At 33.8% G+C, this 16,974-nt stretch overlaps 1 protein-coding gene and 1 long non-coding RNA gene across 2 annotated transcripts in view; one reads left to right on the forward strand and one right to left on the reverse strand.

Moving 5' to 3' along the window:
• RhoGAP93B (MyTH4 and RhoGAP_KIAA1688 domain-containing protein RhoGAP93B) overlaps positions 1–13,804 on the reverse strand; it is a 36,253-nt gene extending 22,449 nt beyond the window's left edge. The window contains exons 1-8 of the mRNA XM_028180621.2: positions 13,545–13,804; positions 13,268–13,358; positions 11,080–11,172; positions 10,763–10,891; positions 7,329–7,462; positions 6,321–6,444; positions 5,443–5,548; positions 811–920 (exon numbers count right to left, since the gene is read on the reverse strand). Of these exons, the coding sequence (XP_028036422.2) occupies positions 811–920; positions 5,443–5,548; positions 6,321–6,444; positions 7,329–7,462; positions 10,763–10,891; positions 11,080–11,172; positions 13,268–13,358; positions 13,545–13,558 (801 nt within the window). The 5' untranslated portion in view covers positions 13,559–13,804. The remainder of the gene's footprint in view (positions 1–810; positions 921–5,442; positions 5,549–6,320; positions 6,445–7,328; positions 7,463–10,762; positions 10,892–11,079; positions 11,173–13,267; positions 13,359–13,544) is intronic.
• A 70-nt stretch (positions 13,805–13,874) lies between these two features.
• LOC114245456 (uncharacterized) lies at positions 13,875–16,707 on the forward strand. The gene is made up of 5 exons (XR_016324993.1): positions 13,875–14,072; positions 14,213–14,463; positions 14,618–14,798; positions 15,139–15,270; positions 15,348–16,707. It is a non-coding gene; the product is annotated as an uncharacterized LOC114245456 (long non-coding RNA).
• Positions 16,708–16,974: the final 267 nt, after the last annotated feature.

Below are 16,974 nucleotides of genomic sequence, written 5' to 3' on the forward strand. Positions count from 1 at the left end.
GAAAAAGGAATGGCGAGCACTAGCATCATAAACATGTCTTAGCATTAGAGGAGGAAAAGGATGGCTTAATGGAGTACGTTGTCGAATCATTTATTATTGAAGTATGTGAGGAGAGTGACATCAAGAGGAGAGTATATCAAATTTTTCAACTACTGATTAATCTGATTGCGAGAGTAATTAATAAGATTTCACGTTCATTTTGTTCAATAAAAATCAGTTCATTAAATGAAATTCATACGTGATCAATTGTTTTTTTTTTTTTTTCTAGTACATAATACCCTCATAAAACTATTTTATTATTTACACTCGCACGGAGGCTTAAGATGTGTTAGTATCGATAGCGCAATATCGACTAATTACAACACTGGCTCATTACGTCAACATTCCTTAAAAATCCTCAGAGCTCGCGCGCGGACAGTAACTAGCTGATCCGGCAGACTTCGATAAATAAAAGACCGAAACTTTTATATAAAATAAACTTAAAACAAACAAAAGCAATCCGTCCGACGGGAGACACATCAAAGGAAAAACAAAATTGTTATTTTTATTTAATTCCGAGTATTTTTATATTTATTTACCTTTTAAACCTTCACTGGACTTCCAAAAATAATTCAAGACCAAAATTAGCCAAATCGGTCCAGCCGTTCTCGTGTTTTAGCGAGACTAACGAACACCAATTCATTTTTATATATATAGATAGATAGATAATAGATATATAGATGACATGCGACAGTTGTCTTCAAACGGCTTTTTTGTCCTTTTGTGCTTTAGTACCTAATTTAAGCTGGAATATGAGCTATGAATATTCACCTTTCGTCTCGTCAACGGTGTGCTCTCGACTGACTTGAAATACTTCTCGTGCATCGAGTCGTCTGACGCGTCTTTACGGGGCGATATAAAACTGCCGCTTCTGTTCAGACCTGAAATTAAAACATTCAGAATATATAAATCTCGAAATCGGAAAACGATTACTGACCAGTGCGTGTTCAAGTTAAGGGTTCGGCCAATGCTGTTGGAGAAGTTAGCGGAATTGTCATGATTTTATTAAGTTTTTGTTAATATATCTATATATTAATAGGTGAAGGAAAAACTTTGTATCCCTTTTTACGAAAATGTCGCGGACAGAGGAGTATGAAATTTCCCACACTTATAGAGAATATAGAGGAGTGCAGAATGTTTTTTTTTATTATGTCTAAAAAATATATTAAATCAATAAAAAAACATTACACACACTATCATGTATTTGACGCACACACGCATGCGTACTATTTATTTATTGTCAAACTTTTGTTCTTGACGTCTGTGGTCAAATAGAGCATGTACCGTAAAATGGGGCGATTAGGGATTGAGAGGCGAATCGGGAAAAAACCGGGAAAATCTTTTGACGCTCAATATTAGTTTTATATTCGTTGCAAAATCTTTCATTTTTTGTAGTTTAATAGCAAAATGTTGAAAGTTTACAAAACAATTCTGAATATGCATGATAATAACTGCTAACTTAAGAAAAATCGCGTTTGAAATTAACTTCCTGTGGTGGTAATTATTTTAGTGCTAGAAACTTTGCTCTCTTTTATTTATTTGATAATAATAGAAGACGACTGTGATTTATAAACGTTATTTAGTGTTTGAACCATCATATATATTAAAGGTAAGTCTCAGTTGTTATTGGTTTTAATGTATTTGATAAAATAAAAATACATGTAAAAATCTGTTGTTTTTGGGGATATTGGGGACGTCTTAGGTACAAATAACAACGAAAAGGGGGTCAATTGGGATGAGAATAAGAGAAATGGAAACGACCTAAGTATAAATAGGTACAGGTTTGTAGGGTTGTGTATGTAGTTACAACAATATTTTTTAAATTTGTTGGTAAAAATCGGGTTTATTCATGATGTTTTTGTCTAGAGCTTTTATTCAAAATTATCAATGTGTTATTTTATTGTTTGGTAAATATTTATATTATCAGTTACTTATTGTTTTCTATTTTTAGATATGCCTCGCGTGTTCGTATCAAAGAGTGCAAAGCCTTATAAGAGATATGATCCCTTAATATTAAAAACAGCAATAGAAGCCTATGAAATTAGGAATAAGTCTTTAGTTGAAATAGCTAAGCAATTTAATATAAGTAAGTCGATTTTGCACAGACATGTAACAAGAACAATGAAATCTCAAGGTGGACAAAAATGTCTAAGTAATACATAATAAAATATTTAATATTTGTTCAGAGTGGGGGTATTCGCCTGATTAATCCATGGAATAACCGACACACCTAATCTCTTAACCCAGATAAAAATATCAGCCCCTAAGTACTTACCAAGAACGAAGAAATATAAACCGTTTATAAGAAAGCCCACTCGTTCGAATTTAGGTGCTTACTTTCCGATATACAGTCAGTTTTTCAATGTTTTTTATTGATGATCACTTTGTTGGTGCAACTAAATAAATAAATAAATTAAAACCAAGTAGTGCCACCCCTAGCAAATTTCTCATTTCGTGCCAATTAACCACAATTTCCGGGTAAATAGGGATTACACCTATTTTTGCTTTTTTTGCTTAAACTGGAATGCTAGTTGCATAGTTTTAAATTGGACAACAAAGATGCCCCCAAGACTCAATAATTTTGATCCTGATATAGCATTATATACATCAAAAACTACCTTAAAATTGGTCATAAAGTTGAAATTTGTCCCTAATCCCCCCATTTTACCGGTATTTGTAATTTAATTTAAATGTCAATGCACCTACCATTATTTACTCTGCACTACCTTTGGTTGAGTGGTAGAGAATGCCTTAGGTATTAAATGCGCCAATGTAAATATTACATGAAATGTTATAAAACAGAATGAATTGAATGAATTTGGAGGATAAGAATTTTCACATTGTTATGTGATTGGATAATAATAACTTTCATTCGACAAACGCATGTATGTAGGCAATTTTATTTACATTCCTAGTTGTGAGCCGTGCGCTTCTAGAAAATCGTAAAAACGTGTTCCAGTAATTTTCCACCAAAATAAGTTTGATTAATTTATATGTACTAGAGGACCCGCAGTAGTCGAAATTCGACTATAATTAATTGGAATTGTAAGTTTGTACACTATTATGATTGTATTTTATACTTCTATAATCACAAATTTCGCCAAGGCTACACTATAAAAAATATTAATAAAGACAAACAATATTTAATCTATTCTCAATTTGACCACAGACGTCAAGAACAAAAGTTTGACAATAAATAGTATGCATGCGTGTGTGCGTCAAATACATGGTATGTAGTATGTGTAATGTTTTCTTTATTGATTTGATGTATCTTATATGCATTATTTTAAAAAAATATTAGCATTGTGCACTTCTTCTCTATATTCTCTATAAGTGTGGAAAATTTCATACTCCTCCGTGCGCGCAATTTTCGTAAAAAGGGATACAAAGTTTTTGCTTCACGTATTAATTTATATGTATGACATTTTTATTCACCCTTTACACTCAACTAGCGACCCGCCCTCGCTTCGCTTCGGAAACATTAAAACACATGAAACCAAAAAAAAAAAATTAAAAAAAAATTTAAAAAGTACCCTATGTTCATCAGGGACAATGTCGGCTTCTAATGGAAAAAGAATTTTTCAAATCGGTCCAGTAGTTTCGGAGCCTATTCGAAACAAACAAACAAACAAATCTTTCCTCTTTATAATATTATTAGTATAGATATAGATATAGAAGTATAGATATAGATAAAAAAAAAACTTTGTGTTTTGCCTTTAAGGGTACATACGACCTAACACGACTTTTAACTTTTCGTACCGAGACATTAAGAAGCTTGCCCAGTTTTTTTTAATGTCCCTGAATACTTCTTTTGAGCGTCTTATAATCTTTTGTTTTCTTCTAATCTTAAATCTGTCAGAGAGTCCTGTATTAAAAACTGAAACGGTTAATGTAAAGACCCATAAGCTCAAAGTATCCATCAAAAATATACATTAAACAAAGTTCAAGACCTACTTAGGGAGCAATGTTTAAGAATGCGATGTAGTTTGTACAGTGATAAATCAAATTTCAGTCATTAGATTAATGCGGGCGTGACATCATTGTGATTCAGGTGCCGTGCGATAAGAAATCATAGTGTACTTTGTGACTGTGGGATAAAATTCGAGATAACAGTTTCGTAATGTTCTGTGATGTTTTAGCGAATGTTTTATAAACAGCCTTTTTTTTCCTACCTAAGCTGATGGTCTTGAGAGACCACTTCAACGGAACCAGGCGAGTAGGCGAGCTCACGGGGCTCAAGCCTGACGTTGTTGCTAACACGAACCCTAGCAAGAGCCGTGCTTTGCAGAATCTACCACCGGATCGGAAACGCGACCCACTGAGAAGATCCGGCGAGAAACTCAGTGGGCTGTGTCTGTGGATTAATTTACTCATCGAGCCCTTCGTCGCAAGCGACGGGTTCGACGAGAACGATGACCGGTATAAACAGCTCACACGTTAGTTAGATTGCAAACTGCATTTCTTTGTCTGTACAAATTATGTATTAAATACGCTGTAAGCATCAGGTAACTCAGCTCAGCTAAGCTCGATATTACTTTTGTACTTCACCAGCGATGGCCACAGTCGTCATCATATTGGCGATGACTTCCAAAACAACAACAGAAACGCAGGCAAGTTTAGGTAATGAATAATTACATCAGACACCATTTGGAACGCCGGTCTATGGAACAATTTTTTTTTTTCGAGCATGAGGCCGGACCTCATACGTGATTTTCAAGCCTTGGGGGCACGCGGAGTATGTGAGACTTAACGGTCTGCAGATATTTGAAGCAGACCGCGGGGGAACAATAACAACTAACATCTTAAGAACTTCCATCTGTCGTACCGTATTATAGCTATATGGGAATCGTGTCCGCATACAGTATGATTACTAAAATCATAAGACCCCCATCAATTCGTCCAAATGAGTAAAGCCTTTGGGTAGTAGATGTCACCAGCTAACATGAATAGTGATCAAAAAACGAAAATGAATCAAAAAGCATGTTGTAATTTCAATAAGAATTGGCTATTAATCATTTTGTAACGTCAATTATACTATGCTTAAACTTTCACATTTACTTTTAACGCGTTTATCAACCTGTCAATGATAAGAGGTCATTGATTGTGGTTAACCAATGACTACTAGACCCTTAACAGATGTGCAGTTTATGTTTCGTTTTCTGATAACAATAAAATTCTTCATTTAGTACATACACAATATATGTAATTTTATCAATGTCATATCAAATTTACAAAATACAAATAATATTCACTAGAGATTTAGGGTGCCCTCAAAAATGTCACTTTATTGGATAACACTGTCCATTAAACATTCTTGTTCCTTGTTACATTAAGCTTTCCTATTATTCCAATTATTGTTCTCGTAATGTTGTACGACAAATCAGCTGTTGTACACGTACATACCTGAATGTTGCGACCACTTCTCTGGTTCGTGAGCAGGTGTCGCGCTGCTACGTTTCCTTAACTGTGGTGTGCATATCGGAGGATTGCAGGCAGCCGCATTTAGTTCCTAATTTAAAATAAAAATGCAATTACGTACAGCATTAAGAACATATTTAGCTGTTTTTAAGGTTTTAACTTTCACAGAAAATAAGCAACGGAACCCTTGTTCAAAGACTTCGTTTTCCGTATGTCTGTCTAACAATTAACACCGTTTGTCTCAGAAAAGGCTACAGTTAATCAGCTTGAAATTACAATTACGATGATCTATGGCGAAAAGAATTCATACTCAACCTCAAGCTCCTCAATCAACGCAAATTTTTTTTATTGCTTTGATGAGTGGACGACTCCCATAGACATGTACAACGTAAATGCGCCACCCACCTTGAGAAATAAGTGTTAAGGTCTAGTCTATAGATGCCACCTGTTGTTGCCTGCAGTTGCAGCGTCTAGGTCTAAGGTATAGTTACAACGGCTGCCCCACCCTTCAAACCGAAACGTATTACTGCTTCACGGCAGCAATAGGCAGGGTGATGGTACCCACCCGCGCGGACTCACAAGAGGTCCTACCACCAGTAACAATCACACATATCACAGGGCTCAAACCAGAGTGTTCACGGTGTGTCATGCTCGGTCGACTCAATCGGAAACGCGACCCACCGAGAAGATCCGGCGAGAAACTCAGTGAGCTGTGTCTATGGGGTACTACTGTGAGTAGTTAGTGACGTACCAGAAACTTAGACACAGTATCGACATTCATAATGTTCACTGACTAGAGTAAGCATTGCCTTACTTTACCTCAGCTTTTTGGTATCGTACCTTTAAAATAGCAAGGCGTTTACCTGTTTCCGTCTCTGCTGTGCACTGCTGATGCTGCTGTCGGAAGACCGACCGGAGTCAGTGTGCCGGCATACTTGGCTCGTACCATCTTCACTTAACCTACCACGCCTGCTTTCACCGCTATTCCTGCGACCGAAAACATAATTAGTCGTTCAAAAATTACGTTCTCTATTTGAAGGTTAAAAGCAATATCAAAATTAATTTTGACCTTGATGAATCAATGAATGTTCAATTATCACTACATAATATAAAACAAAGTCGCTTTCTCTGTCCCTATATATATATATATATATATATTATTTTTTTATTGCTTAGATGGGTGGACGAGCTCACAGCCCACCTGGTGTTAAGTGGTTACTGGAGCCCATAGACATCCACAACGTAAATGCGCCACCCACCTTAAGAATAAGTTCTAAGGTCTCAAGTATAGTTACAACGGCTGCCCCACCCTTCAAACCGACACGCATTACTGCTTTACGGCAGAAATAGGCAGAGTGGTGGTACCCACCCGCGCGAACTCACAAGAGGTCCTACCACCAGTAATTACGCAAATTATAATTTTGCGGGTTTCATTTTTATTACACGATGTTATTCCTTCACCGTGGAAGTCAATCGTGAACATTTGTTGAGTACGTATTTCATTACAAAAATTGGTACCCGCCTGAGATTCGAACACCGGTGCATCGCTCAACACAAATGCATCGGACGTCTTATCCGTTAGGCCACGACGACTTCAAATATCCCTATGTATGCTTAAATCTTTAAAACTACGCAACGGATTTTGATACGGTTTTTTTTAACAGATAGAGTGATTGAAGAGGAAGGTTTATATGTATCCATCCATTAAATAGTGGAGAAATCAATAATAAATTACAGTTTCCGAAGTGAAGCGAGGCCGGGTCGCTAGTAATCTATAATGTAATGTATGTATTGTGAGGTACACCTAACAAATTCTAATGCACGATTTTAAATGCAGTGGGCATTTAAAACTCAATAAACAATATAGATACCTATGATGGTAATGAGTTCGCCTCGTCCTTACGGGACTCGTCTGTGTAACAATCTTCAGGTTTCCAGGTGAAAGTTTGCTGGCGCTGGCCGATGTACTGTTTCCATTGCTGCTTGTAGGTTCTATTAACGACGTCTGGCGAAAAAGTTGAAACTACTATGATGTCACTTATCTTTTACCAAACTTAAGATTAACTTAAGATTCTGCGCCATAGTCTTGAATTCCATTTTGAAGAGTGATAGGTACAGATTGTTACAATACAACCATGTTTTGGAAATCACGTTTCTAAGTGAGTGGCGGCAATGATCTAATCTCGAGGGTTCTGAGTTCATTTACAGGCCTAATGAAAGTAATTTTATTTATGTATCAACTTTATAAAATTCATATCTTACAAAAATAAAGTGTTTGTAATTATCTATACTAATATCTATACTAATATTATAAAGAAGAAAGATTTGTTTGTTTGTTTGTATTGAATAGGCTCCGAAACTACTGAACCGATTTGAAAAATTATTTCACTGTTTGGAAGCTACACTATTCCCGAACAACATATTAGGTTATCTTTTTTGAAAAAAATTAGGGATCCTTACTAGAACTCCAATAATGTAACCCAAGGTGTAAAAAATGTATCTGAAATATTCTTGACATCACGTGCCCTGCGAAAACTATGTGTGTGATGATAGAATAAAATAATGTACTACGACTTTCGAACTAATCGACTAACGAACGGTTAGCTGGTAGATAACTCAATTGTTGAGTTAAGCTCGCCATTTTTTTTTTATATCTTATCGCAATTACTATATTATATTAACAGTGTGTACAAAAATAAAAAATAAATAAATAAATAAAGACTTTGTATAGTCGGATTTTTAATTAGACGAAGCCAGCTGACAGTAGCTAATGTCACTTTGTGAAATAATGTTGCTATATTTAAAGTAATAGTGATGCGTTCAGTTCTCGTTCAATCACATGAATGAACAATGAGTGTGAAGAGTTGATCATTAATCTCAAACTATAAAAGAATATTATTTATATTTTACAATAAAATTGTATTAAAGTGCTCCAATATATGTTACTAGTAGTATGTAACTACAATCAGTTTTTTTATTTTCATTACCTACCTATAATTGTTATATTTTATACATCTATAATTTCAACTATGTGATGTATTGGAAATAGGACAGTCTTACAAGCTTCCACGCAATGTTTTCTTAATGTTTAAAACACTCGGTATTCAGTACAGGTAGATACTATAGGAACATAATATTTCGTCGAAAACTCGTTGGTATGTACAAAGCACGCCTAAAATTCGAACCCCGTACCCGATATCGGCATATCGGCACACCAACTATTCACTAGACAATCGAGGCAATTTCATTAATTCAGGAGTTTTTTTAATCGTTCACTTTGTCACAACACTATTTTAATTTCATCAAAAACTGACAACACAGTAAACGTCAGTTGACTTCGTCTAATAAAAAATCCGACTTTAGAACCATAGACCTATATAGTAGGGACACGACATAATGTTCTATACGTACAATCGCTTATATAAATAGCACCCATTTTGAAGGCACATACATAAACATATATCTATCTCGTTCTTACTCAGCACTTTAACTCGCAGGAAAACAATATAACAGTATTTCAGTGCGTACATAAAATGAAACATGAATATACGTAAATATCTCCGTCTCCGTCTAATGAGGCCGAAAATCCGCCATGTTTAGCGCGCCAAATGTCATTGTCACGTCAGTTCGGCCGTCTGTTTTGGGTTGTACATTATTTATTGACTATGATATCGATTTAATATGATTGATTATATAAAATTTCATAATTTATTATGCTTAAAACATACAAAAATAATAATTAAAACGTATTTTATAGGATCTCAAGAAAGTCGATGTCCTAAAACTATTATCTATATGTATTTAAATTCATTATGGAGCCCTCATCCGAAAAATCCATTTTTCGGTCGGAATCTATTGATCATGACACTAATCATAAATACCACTTTAAAATATGTCATCAAAACATATTTAGACATTCTGTTTAGATATTTCGGGAAAAAGGCTACCGACAAAATCTCTTCGGAACTATTTAAATAAAATAGTTTTATTCCGCAGTGAGTAAAACACTATTGTAAATTTGTTAAATATTTAATAATTAAGTGATTTTAGAGAGGAAGTCACAAGGAATGACGTTTGTAATTAATGAATAAATGTTCTGTAGGTGTTTTTTTTTTCACGCGGTCCCTTGATAAGTTTTAAATTTGAATCACTCTCAAGCGAAAGTGATTCAAATGGTGCGGCGCACCTTCCTTGGGGTGCGCTGCGGTAGTATGTTACGGACTTTAGAGTCAGCAAAACAATTAAAATAGATTGTAATAGTCTAAGAAAAACACGTACTCAAAATACGATAACATTTAGCATGCTAGAAATGGGCTGATGGCTTTGAACTACGCCATATCTTTATGTTTTGCGACAAACGACAACTTTATAAAATCAGTGTAGCAACTTTTAAAAATCATCATATCGTTTACTTGGCAAATTCGAAGGACGAACTTGTCTTAGATTTCACCCATCTAAATCATATCATATTTGCACATAACAATATACCTACTTACTTCCCATTAAAGTATAAATTCTACAAATAAATAATACTCAACAATATTTAAAATAAAATGAGCCAAGAACGTTTATCGATAAAACCTGATAACATTGAAATCTTTTGTACAGCACTAAAGCCGCCATGTTTTGTGGCCAGATGACGTCACAGTGGCACGAAATTTTGGTTGACGTTTCATTTCCATAGGTTTCCTACTTCATTGTTTAGAACACATTATTATTTATAAAAAGTGTCGCGACAGCATATGTCTAACTATTATAGTTATGTCGCAATAAGTGTTCATTTATTTTAAAAACATAAAAGAACGTCAATAATCGTTGAAATTTTTGTTAAAGACCCGAGCGGAGCCGGAGCGGGCCGCTAATTGTTTTATAAAAATAAAAATAATGAAAATTATTATAAAATAATGTTTGAAACACTTTATTTATAATCGTTTTTTAATAACAGCAGTTTAGTAAACATAGATAAAATTCTATTACGCACATAAGTTCTTAGAAAATCCTGACCTAGTTAGCTAGTTACCTATTTCTCAAACAATTATCCAACAGCTGTTGCAATGTAGTCAAGATACTTATAATATAAACTGTTCCATCTGATATAACAGAAGATTGAAATATATTAATAATACTAATCATAAGCTGAAACTGCTGCTTGACACTGCTGTATTTGGCTTTTATTTATATTTTAACACCTTCCAACATACATACTCTTGTTTGATTTGTCAAAGAGTTAATCTTATTCTAAACAAAATATGTAATCACTCTTTAGTATTACAAATCAATATCTATAAATTAGTCTAAGTAATACCTGTGGGGCAGATTGGGTTGTTTGTGTAGATGTTTCTCGCCTTTTCTGTGGGTCCGTGTTTTGTTTCAATGTTTGAAGCTTCGCCAATGGTATTATGTCGCAATCAGTGGGCCTATGCCACACAGTTGTCTGTAAAATAATTAATGCTGTTAGGAGAAACTAATCAAACATTTCATTTTCAGCTTTCTCTTTACAATTATTCATGGATAAAAAAACATTTAAGACACATTGTAATAAATAATATAAATTAATAAATAAGAGATGAATATTCGAAATCAATTATAATGAAATTTATTTCTATGTTGCATTGTACAAACCTGTGTTGAAGCATTATAGTAATAAAATCTATGTGTATTGATGTCAAAGAGCTCCCACCACTGTGATGAGTCGGTGCGTTTCACTTTCACTCCCTAAAAAGTATCATTTTATAATCATATGAACAAGCAATAAAACTGAAAATGAACTGAACTTTTAATTAAAAATAACACAATTGAGGAAGGAGCACAGAGACAATGTTTGATACAGAATAATTTAAAGGAATGGCAATATATGAAAATCCTGGCATTGGCAAACACAAACCCGCTCAACCTAATATTATTTATGGTGCTCTGAATAACATAACAGTTTTGAATTTATTTTAGCTTACTTGATTGCTCCTCTGAGCGATCAAGGTGTCACTGTAATCTGAGATAGGAAGTAAGAGCTTGTACGAAAACATCTTTAGTGACAGCAGATACAAAAACATAACCTTAACAGGATACAAAGCCCCAACATTATGGATCCCATGACAGATAAGGATCAACAGTTATGCAAAGTTGTTTTAAGTGTCACTGAGATGGGGATTTTTTCCATTTATAAATACAGAAACAATAAAAGAGGTAAGAAGCTAAGGTGAATCACAACAGATAATTCGTTACAGAAATATCGACCCGTCACAAAAACTCAAATTGTCAACCAAATAACTAAAGGTTTGAACTCAATCAATCCATATTTGTGATATGTTAATGGAATTAAGTATGGATAATAATCGCTTAAAATACCAGAAACTTAGTCTTAATATTTAAAATTCTCATAGCTCATGTGGTGAGGGGTTACTAGAGCATATTTTAACAGTAAGCAGTAGCTTGGCTCTGCCCCTGGCATTGCTGAAGTCCATGGGCGATAGTAACCACTTACCATCAGGTGGGCCGTATGCTCGTCTGCCTTCAAGGGCAATAAAAATATAAAATAAAAATACATAAAGAGCACTAAGTATTTGCTGTCATCACTTTAAAAAGTCTCAAATCCACTAAATAAGGTCCACAAATAGGTTCGGACTGTTTTTTTGATAACAATGCAAATTGATTGTGCAATAATAATTACATATGAATATTTGAAAGTATTGCTCATAACTAGTCAGAAATTATTTCTATCTTTCGAGTAGAGGGTGTATACCTCGAAGGAATAAGGGTTATTTTGAAACTATCCACAAATTAAGCCATTATTTGATGTCTGTAAATGAGTAGAACAGTGTGCTTAGTGTAAGTTTTTTAATGTTCTCAATAGCGTAAAAGAATACAGTTCAGTACAGTTCCAAGTTGAATACAGTTGGAACTAGAGGCAAATGTAGGCAAACGTTCCAACTCCATACAAATTTGAGTTAACTTTCGCACTATCAAGAATGTTAAAAAACTCACACTAAGCCCACCGTTGATTGACCAGACCATGTGTCAAAGAACAGAACAAATAATAATGATATGGCACAACATCTGGGGAATATGGCAAGTAGGGTAAGATATCTCATTTTAGTGTTTCACACAATTGTGCACAAACACAATTTTGCACAATTTTACTTGCATGTTAGAAATATTACTTGGTTTGTGTAATTTTAGCAATACTACTTCTCTGTATATAGGACAAAAGTAAGGGGTCGACAGTATTACATAGCACATAATATGATGAATATCACTATCAACATTTGTCTCTGTGCTGCCTTTAAATTCTGAAATAAATGTGAGTGAAAATAGTTTAAATCATTGAATACAATTATCATAACTTGTGGAAACACAGTCCCAATATCTCATTTATATTGTTTTAATAATATTTCCATTTCCTAATATAATTGATGTAATAACTATTTCCAGTTGTCAATTCCTATCAAATATTAAAAGTTCACGGTCAGAATTCTTCATTATTATTTAATATTATTGTGAAAACAAAAACAGCTTTTGGTGATTTCAATTATAATTTATATATTTTTAACAATTTCTTTAATTAAATGCAATCTAATAACAATTAATTTATGTACTGTACTTTCACAACATAAGCTGTTCTTATTTTACACTTCTTTAGGCATTTATTTGACTGAATTTCTTGTATATTTCAAATGTTATAAGCATTCATAAACTGTTGCAGTTGTTTGCATATGAATTAATTGAGTAATAACATTGAGGCGCCGGTTTGCGGCTAAATTGCAATCCAGGAAGTGACACTGCCGGTACCGTTTTTTTATCAAATATGTGTTACCTCAGGTGGGTCCCAGACGCATTCCCCAGTGGTGAGGTTAGCATACATATGCTCCTTTGTCTTCGGCTCGATTATCTCCACCCATTCTACCCTAGAATAAAACATCGCCAACAAACACACTTTATCACTGTTACAGCACACCGCAATAGCTACCTGACACAGTTTCAGGGCGTGACATTAGCGATTCCCGTACACTTTATTGATTTTGCAACTTTCAAACTAAGGGTATCGGAAGCTATTAATCAACATTAACACGATACATAAGTAAAAGAGTTACCTCTCCGAAGACATTTTCTTAAATTAAACAATGACGTTTTAATTCATTTTAATTATGCATTATAACAAATTAGAATAGGACCTAAAACACGGGAACGAAGAAATCAGAACCATCCATGTTGAATGTTTACTTCATTGAATTAGGGTTGCTAGCACAGGCTAAAAATGAAATAATCCGCAGCTGTATCACGTATTTCGCAGACAATTAGCAGAAGACAAATATTGTGCAAATATTGCTGTCAACTGTCCATTTCGTATTACGGACTTACAACAAAAAAGCAGATCGCGGACCATCACTAGTGCTGCCTCTGCAGAGCGATTTGTGAAACTTTAGTGCATTCTTTTCCATACAACTAACAACAACTGGCCTAAAGTCGGTATTACGGATGCTTTTGTTTGCCACACAACAGCAGATATTTAGCAATTTCGTTTGTCAAATTTGCGACACCTTTTGTATCTGGTGCTGAATTGTTGCTAACTATCTGCAAGTGTAAAATTTGTGAAATTAAATTATTTTAACTTGATTTAGGTAAGTGTAATTGGTTTAGATCTTTATTTGTGTTTGTGTTTTCCATAGTATTAACATTAAATACCACGCTGGGCAATTTAAGTACATTAATAATGTTGAGGTTATAAAGTTTATTTTTTACAAATTAATATTTCTTCTAGGTAAGTATGTACTATGGACAGAGCCCAAATAATGGGGCTTTGGAGTCTAAGGAAATTAGGTCGGATACATACGAATCAGTGCGTTTGCGACGCTGTCTTCGAGATCAAGCCTGACCCCTTAATCTATCGGAAAGTTTGTTCAGAACACATTACAGAATTTCGAAACATCAATATTTACAATTGTGCTCTGAATTAAAGCCGTTAATAACCTAGATCATCAAGACGAACAAGAATAGAAAGTAAAATGCAAGGTACTTATATATATTCAATTTAACATTATAATATATTATGTGTAAATAATGAAGAAAATAAAAGATTCACAAAATTTTGTCTTCAAAAGTAGCATTGTTTTTTTGATTTCAGATTTATTCTTAACTAAATGTATTAAATAACTTGTTTATACAGGTGTTAACAGCATTGCAAAATTTCATACCAGAAACCTGTGAGAATGAGCTTTTTGCATTTTGAGTTAAACTGTAGTAAATCCAATAGGGAACTGGCTATGGCATTAAACAATCTTCCAGTTTTATTGAAACATTTAAAGTTTCTGCAAACAGTACAATGGGTCACAAGTTATTATAAATGGGTAAGTTAAATAATTATCTTATAGTATAGAGCACAAGAGTTCCACTGATTTTACAATTTCCACGAGTCAATCATATAATAATATATCAGTTATATTCTTGAAGCTTTATAACTATAGCTATATTTAGCTATATATAGCTAGCTATATTTTACACAGAGTTCTGAGAAATGTTAAGTCCTGGTGAAACTGGAAAGGCCTTCAGGCCACCATTAATCTTTCCTACATAGTTTTTTTTTAATTCAAAATTTGTCTTATTTTTATAGTACATAGATATTTGAACAATAATAATTTTGTGATTGAAAACATAATATAATAGTAAATAAATTTCTTTTCATTATAGGTTTTACAATAAATTTGGCTTTCCTGGGGTTTCGGGGTGTATAGATGGCACTCATTTGCACTTATCAGATCTTCTGTATATGAAGAAAGGTTTTAGAACCGCAAGCATTATCATTTCAAGAATGTGCAAATAGTAAGTATTTTGCTGAAGCCTATCATTCACAATAACAAACATTTGATAGTACTTATCTAAAGAATTAAATTTTTCAGATATGTGATAGTGATCTTAACATTTTTAGTATTGATGCAACATTTCATGATACATTTGTCTGGCTTAGCACAACTGAATATGCCTATGCAGGACCTGCACTATAATAGTGAAAAAGTTTGGTTTTTAGGCAAGTAAGACATCATGAGCTCTGTCTCAGTAACCTGACTACAAAATAATACTCAATCTAAAAGTATATTTAAAACTGGGAAGGCAGTTAATATATAGTACTATAGTAATGTTTATTGTCATACCAGGAACACTGTTGACCATTGTGAGTATTGAAAGGCAGTTGGAGATGCTTGTTGGTACATAGAGTACTGCATTATGATCATCATATGATGGCCAAGACCATAATTGTTAGCTTGTATTGCATAACATGGCAAACACACATGGGTTTCCAGTGCCCCAACTCTCTGACGAAGATGCTGAAATTGATGTTTCTTATCAAATTCATAACATTGTATTTTTTGGGAGAGAAGAGGAAACACAGCACTTCACACACACATTCAAGGGTGGTTCAATTGGATTGTGGAGAACAGACATTAAATTTAGTCTCAACCTCTGTATTCTAGTAATTTTATGTAGATATTTTTAAAACTGCTGTTCTTAATTATGTGAACTGAGAGGGCAAGAATAGCCTAATTATTTCTGCCTATAATTTTTTAATTGTGCTTAGTGGAAATATACATATTTCCTTAACATTTTTGTGTTTATAGTAAAGGATGGATTCATAACTATTTGAAAGCAAAATTGTGAGGTTGTTTTATTAAGACAATGTTTTAATCTGTCATGCTCCATTTGTTCTGTATCATTTTATCTTTATGTTAACCCCGTTTGTATGTTGTGTTGTTATATATATTATTGTATATACTGCTGTTTTAAATAATGGAATAGAATGAATAACAAATCGACTAGTAATTCATAATTCTTCTAGATTTTGTTGGATACTTATATGAATATTACTTACAAAATGAAAAACATAATTCATAATTTAGACAAAATGTTGATCAACCACCACTGATTTTTGTTCATTGTGATAATAATAATAATATAAATATTTAACTGGTCCCGTGATAAGTTCGTAAAGAACTTGTGTTACAGGTACCAGATAACGGAAATAAATGTAGGATTTTTATTATACACATACACATACATATATTTAATATACATCCATAACCCTGGAAAAGACATTTATATTTATCATACAAATATCTTCCCTTGGCGGAATTCGAACCCGCGACCCCCTTGTGTAGCGACCATGTCACTTACCACTACACCAGACGGCCGTTAGATAAGTTTGATAATATATTTTTTTGTGTAATTTTGTTTTATTTGAATAATAATTCTTAAATTAGAAAATCGTAGTTTGTTTGTAATACATGTCCAACTTCTTGCCGCATGAAATTGAAGCCACAATTGAAATATAATATCGACTGCCGATAACTTCAAAGAAACATAACTGAACTTGGGGCCGAGGTAAGTAGGATGATAGCAAGGTGATAGCTCTATAACCCTATAGACTAGAAGCAGAACATGCCGAATACTGTGAGTACAAAATATACAATGAAGCTAAATACTGGTATTCTACTGGTGGTAGGACCACTTGTGAGTCCGCACGAGTAGGTA

Source organism: Bombyx mandarina, chromosome 22 (assembly GCF_030267445.1).
Source record: "Bombyx mandarina strain Sakado chromosome 22, ASM3026744v2".
Lineage (NCBI taxonomy): Eukaryota > Metazoa > Arthropoda > Insecta > Lepidoptera > Bombycidae > Bombyx > Bombyx mandarina.